General features: G+C 38.2%; 1 protein-coding gene across 15 annotated transcripts in view; it reads left to right on the top strand.

Moving 5' to 3' along the window:
- The window catches only part of PHLDB2 (pleckstrin homology like domain family B member 2), a 245,504-nt gene that overhangs the window by 207,497 nt on the left and 30,015 nt on the right, over window positions 1-7,992 (top strand). For 9 of the 15 annotated variants that reach the window (XM_019629712.1, XM_019629717.1, XM_019629709.1 and 6 more), the window contains 3 exons: window positions 2,277-2,420; window positions 3,050-3,235; window positions 5,033-5,173. The exons of 1 other annotated variant lie outside the window; for it this stretch is intronic. In XM_019629712.1, coding sequence (XP_019485257.1) covers window positions 2,277-2,420; window positions 3,050-3,235; window positions 5,033-5,173 — 471 coding nt within the window. The remainder of the gene's footprint in view (window positions 1-2,276; window positions 2,421-3,049; window positions 3,236-5,032; window positions 5,174-7,992) is intronic. 5 more of the 15 variants (XM_019629723.1, XM_019629721.1, XM_019629720.1 and 2 more) reach the window with 3 other exon arrangements.

Below are 7,992 nucleotides of genomic sequence, written 5' to 3'. Positions count from 1 at the left end.
TTTTTTTTTTCAGTAACAAATCTCTTTTGACTAACTGTATGCATGTGTCATAAGCTTATTATTGTTTTTTTAACTTCTGGAGTTTGCTATAAACTCAGATTTAGTCTAAAAATGTGACCATCTTACTCTGTCAGTCTGGGATTGTTACTAACAGTGTCAGTGACTGCATGCTGAAGTGTATATTTTTCCTGTTCCCTTGTCATTCTTTGATCTTGTATCTTTTTCCCTTTCTCTGTCATTCTTCTTCCTTCCTTCCTGACTTGCCCTGTATCCCCATCTTCTGGCTGTGGACTGTGGTTAGGAAGAAGGAATTTCTCAGCAGGTGAGCTATGAAAGGCTGAGTTGTCAGAAATACTGATTGGTTTTATCCTGTTAAACCCAGGTTGTAATTTTAAGGCATCTCATTTTCTATATTGAGGCCTAGATAATCAGTTTAATATATAACACACATTGGCAAGATTATATATCCTACAATGGTTAACTCACAGAGGCCTTTTCAGATCCAATTAGCCAAAATTCATAGAGACTGGCATTAAAAATAATAATAATAGTTAAAATAATAATGGGCCTTGCACATGCAAAGTATTGGCTCTCCCTGGGCACTGAAGAGAACTAAGTTGATTTGGGTTCCTTGAATGTGCTACGCTTAGCAACCCACCTCAGATATTATCAGGTCTCATTTTATAAACCTTATACAATACCCCTTTTAGACGGCTATTTCTGTCTGGATCGGAAGGATTTGGAGCCTTTACAAGGCACTTTTTACTTTTTAGTTGCTGTCCAGGGCTTAATGTCATTATTGCTACATAACTTAGAAACCAAACAAGTCGTCTCGGGTGGGTCAAGTCTCATTTTTCCTCATCCTCTTCCTTTGCCCCGCGCCACACAGTACATGCTTTCCACTTCCTTATTTAGCCACTAATTTACTTGCAATTTATAGGTGAGAAAAGGAATTCATTCAGTGACTCTATTTCATGACATCCATATGCTAAATAAACGAGGATTCTGTGATGAACAGGACAAACCTGTGCCCTCCCTGATAAAACACACCTGTTTGGAGCTCCTTCCCTGAGGCTGCATTTTTCCATGGGCCTCATACCAGGGTACCCTCCTGTGGACTCCTGCTCTCTGGCATTTCCTCTAGAGAAAGTACCTATACCTTTGCATGGCCAGGCCAGGGCTGAATCCCCAAACCAGCTCTTTGGAATCACATGGTACAATTCCAGGGTCACAGGGCCCATCCCCTTATTTGTAATTGCAGGGGTGACTTGTTTTATTAGAACTGTTCAAGAGAGATGAGACTGAGCCAGGGGACAGTTGATTTCATTGTGATCAGTAGAGCGTTGCCAGTTGGGAGAAATGAGCAGCTCTATGAGATAGAACATTTCCACTCACCTTGGATCCACGGGAATTCATGCATTTGGGAAATACATGCTCATTAGCAGCAGGGTTTTTCATTTAAGTTGCCCTGAAAATATAAGGCTGTTTTACCACCAGAGTGATGGAAGTTTCTCTGAGACATAGAGCCAAACCTCAACAAAATAGTGAGGGGAGCTGGGGAATGTATATGCACAGTCCTTAGCACAGTACACCTTGTCACACAGCTGTCCCTTGTGCCCGCATCTGAGAATTCTGAGTCATTTTAGTTTAAAGTCTACCTCACCTGAGGGTGGTAAATTCATTTTCTTATTCTGTGATATTTTGGAGAAAAAGAAATCCTGGGAGATCTGAGGTGCGGGGCATACAGTTGTTTTAAGAGGAACCACACACACCCTCTTCTCTGCTTTTTTCAAGAAAGTGTTAGTTGCACGGTAGGGATTGACGTTTCCTCATGATAAAAAACTGAAGGGGCAGGGGAAGTTGTAGCACATGTCATTCCCAGGGACATCATTCTTGTATGTTTTAAATTACATGCCTGTCTTTCAGGGATTTGTTTTTCATCCTAAAACACGAAACCGTCTTCCATGGAGTTGGTGTCAGTGTGGAAGTTTTCTTTGCCCACAAGGCTTTCTTTGAAAGCATAAAGAAAGATACAAGTGTGACCTTTTCAAATAATCTNAAAGAAAATTATTTTTAATGTTTGTAATATCATTTTTCAAGATTAAGCACTGTGAATCCATTTTAATTGCTGGCGAGTCCCTAATGAAACATTTGATAATACCACAGATATCTGGCTGTGCCGCTCTCAGCTAATTCCATTGTATCGGAGCATTAATACTCTCGCATGCCTCAGCTTTTGCTTTCTTTGTGTTTAATTTCTGAATTCCTCCTTTTAGGGCTATATGAGTGTAAGTGACATTAATGAGCCATGTGGCAATGCCACGAACCTATCCCCTTCCACTCAGTTCCCTGCCGATGCTGACGCTGTTGCCACTGGGCCTACCACAGCTGTGCTGGCGAGCCAGCCACAAAATAAAGAGGTGTGTTGGCATGACATTTCATTCATTCACTGCTTTCCTCGTGTCTGAAATTAACCCATGGGTAACTGAAAATGAGGGCACGAATCACAAGCGTATGTCTGGTTGACCGGAGGGCCAAAGTGATACCGCATTTGAAAAGCATATCAATTTAGGGGAACGGCTCTACCAATAACAATACTAGAAATCATGAAATACATGGGGCAGCGTGGACTACCAGGAGAAGTAAGTTAAAACAAAACAAAACAAAACCTCTATATCTAAGCACTCTAACGTGACCTAGTTTTCTTAGAAACTAAAAGTCTTTTCTAAAATTGTTGGTTTGAATCACCTTTCCAGTTTGATTTTATTTTCTATTATGTTTTGCAGCATGGATTTTTTTAAATGTTAGGCCTTTTTTAAAAAAAACATCTGGAAAGGGGCAAATAATAGTAAATGAAAATACCTTTTCCTGATCCGAGTTGCCTGCAGGGTGGGGTTTTAACAAGAGGCTAAATGGAAAGATACTGCCCATCATTTGTGACTTCTTGATTAACATATAGGAAGAAATGATCAGATTATTGATTTCATTTCTTTGCCTTATTCTTTCACTTCATATGGACATACATATACTTTTTCTTTCTCCTATAAAGCAAAGATCACCTGTATGTTCTGGATTTGTGTTTCCTTCCACCCTTTCTCCTCATCCTATCACTCAACCTCCATCAGCCCCATGGCCTGAAGTCATGGCTTCATCTGTCGATCCTTTCCCTTTAAATGACACACCTCCTCCTCTGCCAGCTAAGAAACACAGAAGGCAGCAGCATCAGGAGCAACAGGTAATTAGGAACTGGTGTTCGGAGTTTGGGAATTTGACCTTGACCACAAAGTTACTTATGTGGACTCTTTTCTTCAATGTTTTCATAACTATTTTTTTTAAAGACAAGGTGCATACTCCTTTGCTGTTTTTTGTTTGTTTGTTTTGTTTTGTTTTGTTTTTGGGGGTTTTTTTAAGGACATTTAGTATGTTGTTAGGGTGTTGGGGGCGTCATAAAGACTGACCTTGATTGTCTTCTTTGGGCTTTTGATATGTTTGTGTTAGTTTCACATCTTCACACTTCAGTTCCCATTTAACCAAAATATTGCAACTGACCTCAGGTATTTTTCAAAATAATAATTATTTCCCTAAAATCCATGGTATAAAAAAATTGCTGTGACAACACAAATTTTTTTGTGTGCATTATTGAAACCATACTAATAGACATCATTCCCTTGCTATGTGTCAAAATTTGCTAACTATTTCACAAATAAATATTTCTTCCTTCTAACAATCCCATGATAAGAATTAATTCCATATTGACGTTTAAGGAACTGAGCCTCAGTGTAGGTCAATAGCTTGCTCAAGGTCACCACACATGTAGTGCGTTTGGTTCATAGAACAGTTTTTATTGATGATGTTTTTAAATAATCTATTTATTATTCTTAATACTGCCCTCCTTTTACTACATTCAGTACATATTTATGCTTGGGTATTGAAAAAAATCTGTTTGAGACTCTTTTCAACTGTAATCAAACTCTTATATGAGTTTGGCCCCAGGCGGTCCTAAGGGGTCATAGTCACTAGATCCCCAAAGTAGGTGAGCCCTAGTGTGCTTGCTCAGCCCTTACAGATTGAAGGTGCCTTTACAATCTATTACCTTTTGTTAAAGGACTACATCTCCCCACTGCTTTAGGTTAATAAATATCAGCTAGTATAAGTAGATAATTATAAAGTTAAAGTGCAGATATTTTTCATGCTTGAATGTGTAAAGATTGATAATCAATTTGGTAATTCAAATTTGCATTAACTTTTACATATTTCAAAAGTTTGAGTTTAGTATAAAATGATAAAACCTAAAGAACCTTTAGTTAGGAGATAACTTTACTATTGAAGACATCTTTTTTGGGGGGGAGGCCAAGAAAAGTTCGGATAAATTTTTAGTTGGTAAAATTTTGCCTTAGCAATCTGAAAAATAAGAAGAAGAAATAGTCAACAGGAAGATTTTTTAAATATAGGGGCTTCTTGGCCAAGATCTTTTTTAAATGAAAGAGTAATCTAGAAGGATGCCTTATATGGAAACATGTGGATTTGGAGTGTGTTCATGTGATTGAAATATTATTCCAACTTTAAAACAACTTCCCCGTTTACTTGCCCTTTCTCTTTATCTTCTTCCTTCTCCCTCCCTTTTCTTGTCCTCACACTGGGATCTGTGCCACCACACAGAACTGTCCAGACAGACAAAGGGAGAAACTGCTTACTTGCTTTGTCCACTGGCTGTTCCGCCATCCACATGGCAACCATCATAATAATTTGTAAGTTGTCCTGAGGCCCCAAGGCTGCAGGCAGTAACTACGAGAGTGAAACGTGGATTTTTTTTTTTTTTTGGTTTCTAGGTTAAGTAATAAATTCTTCTAGTGTCTATATATCTTATCAGATGCTAGCCCATGTCTGTTAGTGAGCACGAGTATAAGTTTAATTATTTGTAATTCTGTTAAAATTCCCAAACTTTTTTTGTAAATGCATACTTCTTCAATTCTTCAGTAACCTGTTTCACTTAGTCAAGTTTTGCTATTCTGCTTTACATTTGCATTTAAAGCACTTTAGAAGTCTGGAAGAAAGGAAAAAACAGCATAAAGAAGGCCTCTATCTGAGTGACACTTTGCCTCGAAAGAAAACCACACCTTCCATATCCCCGCATTTCAGCAGTGCTACTATGGGGAGAAGCACCACCCCGAAGGTAAGAACGGGAAAACCACAGGCTTCACATTCAGGGAGTCCTCTCTTCCTTATGTTGGCTGATGTGCAAAGGTCCTTAAAGAAAGTGCTAAACAATAAGCAATGAAGTTTGCTTGACTGGCAGACATTATAACTAAATTGCATTTTCTGTCTTACTCAGAGGACGTTTGGAATTGTGCTCTCTGGGACCAAAGAATCAGGATATTTTCTACCACCACCACCACATGAGTGGAAGGTGGTGTTCAGTTATGTGACAGACTCCCATGGCTGCATCCCAGATCTAGAAACTGGAGAATATAATCTCTGGATTCCAGGAATATTAGCAACAAATATTTGAGTCGTTTCTGAGCCTGACCCTGGGCTAAGAGCTTTAGGTGAANTGTGTGTGATGTGCACAAGGGAAGATCCAGGAGGCCTTGCACTGCAAGTCCTGCTTCTTCTGCTATGGTGTTAGGACAGTTTATGCACTAACCACAGAAGTCTACCAAACAATGTTCGCTGTAATTAGAAGTGTCTGGACACTGATGGAACCACTTTGAGCACGTCTTGTAATTGCAGAAGTCAAACGTGACTTGTATTCATCTTTTGTTATTGGTATTTATTGAGTATTAGAATTTTAATACATTTTTTTTCCTTTTTTAAAATGTGTATACATTTTTTGGCACCCTCTGTATTTATTTTTCTTTTAAAAAATGAAAGAAATCTTGCGTCTGCATAAAAATTTGCATAAGAATAAAAAAAACCACTTTATTTATAAACTGCTTTTAAGAAGACATCAAAGTTAGGAGTTCCTACATAGACAGTAGTGTGTGTGTGTGCGTGTGTGTGTGTGTGTGTGTGTGTGTGTGTGTGTGTGTGTGTGTGTGTGTAGGTATACGAAGTAAATGATCATCTCATAATAGGTATGCCTAATGTGTACCTCGGACGCATTTTGTGAAGTATTTCTGCTAAAGCTTTATTAGATTATTCAGTTTCACAGTTTTTCTCCATTATTCAGAATATGGAACTGGCAGATTCAGTAAACGAAAGGTGGTTAAGGTGGTTGTGTGAAAGGGGTGTAGTATAAAAAGATAGTGGGGTGGTCAGGGGACAAGTCTTGTGAGTCATGTTTAAAAACTATGTAGTTTATTTTATGTGGACGGGAAGCCATTGAGTAGTTTTAAGCTGGGAGATGACATTATTTGATGTCCATTTGTTACAGATCACTCTGGGCTGTGCTACTAGATTATGAGGAGTAGGAGGAAATGCCAGGAAACCAGTATAGGCTAGAGATGCCAGTGGCTTGAATTCGAGCAATGGTAGAGAGACAGAGAGAAGTAGCTGGATACGGCATCCTGGAGGCAGAGCTGACAGTTCTTGTTGATAGACTGAATGTGGGGATGAAGTAAATTAAGAGTGGTGTCGGGAATGATGCCATTATTCCAGTTTGAATAGTGAGGTGGATGGTGAGTACTTATTCCTGAGATAGGGAAGACTGGGGAAAGAATAGATTCAAGAGGAAAGATAAGCAGTTGGACTCTGGACATGCTGAGTTTGAAGGGCTTGTGTCATCCAAATGAATTAAATGGGTTCCAAGGTCTCTATCTCTTAGTTGAAGAATAAAATCTTTCCTTTTCTATTAATGAGTTCTTTTTCTCTGCAGACTTCCTGGTGTCAAAAGGCCATTTGGTTTTTTGGCTATTTTTGTATGTCTGTAACTCTCATGTTTGTTGAGTAGTTATATATACATTTTTAAGGAGTGATTAATTTAACAAGTCCCACTTTTGACAAACAGGATACATTTTTTTTAAGCAATTACTTAGGTTATATGGTCTATGACTCATATAAGGAATCACCTTGGTTTTGAAACATTTTACTATCAGCTGAACAAAAGAATAACTGAGTTGTTACTCTTAATTCTGATTCATTATGAAAAATAAAATAAAACTAAGATAAAATGAAGCTGTCAACTTCTCGTCTTCAATTTAATCTTAGAAAACCTTGCATCGTATCCATTACCCCTATCTGAAGTGCAAGACTATATTCAGCAGTATTTTGATACCTCCAATTTATACACAGTCAAGTCCAGCTTTCTCCACTTTGTCCTAACTATAAGATCTCAATAAAAACCTTGCTGTCCTGCCTGGAATTTTTGCTTCACCGGCATAAAATCTTGCATGTCCTGAAGCCATTTTTTGAAGGGATTGATAAACTAGTAGAAGAACCCAATTGTTAAATTAAACACTATTTTATTTTTAAAAGAGAGATCCTATTTTATACTCTTTCTTCTTTTTTCATGCTGTTTTACTGGTGCAATGAAAATCATGATTGATCTGTACAGTTATTTTCCATGAAAATTTGCAAGTGCCTTTTCCTCAAATATAAATTCAGAAGTTGTGAACGTCATAGATTTTGATTCATGGGTATTTTCTCTAAGCTGAAGCCAAAACTGAATCATTGAATTTAAAGGAACTGGAATTTCTCAGTCCTGGAGATAGAGTTGAGAACTGAGGAATTTGCCTTGAACTGAAACACCCTCAAGTTGGAACTTCAGCTTAGGCTGTGTGTGTGTGTGTGTGTGTGTGTGTGTGTGTGTGTGTGTGTGTGTGTGTGGTGTGTGTGTGTGTGTGTGTGTGTGTGCACGTTTGTCTTGCTAGGGAATGCTCATGAAAAGACAGTGTCCTTTTTATTCTCATTTAGTTGAAGTGCCTGAAACATGTATTCCATTGCAAATAAATTACTGTTTTATAAATGTCTTAGAGCAAAAACCAATACCCTCAGCCCACTTTTACTCACACTTCAATTTGTCAGGAAACAGAAGAAGAGGGGAAAATGTAAAAA

This window comes from Hipposideros armiger, unplaced genomic scaffold (genome assembly GCF_001890085.2).
Source record: "Hipposideros armiger isolate ML-2016 unplaced genomic scaffold, ASM189008v1 scaffold_866, whole genome shotgun sequence".
NCBI lineage: Eukaryota > Metazoa > Chordata > Mammalia > Chiroptera > Hipposideridae > Hipposideros > Hipposideros armiger.
Note: the sequence above shows the minus strand (reverse complement) of the source record. Positions and strands in the feature narration are given on the sequence as shown.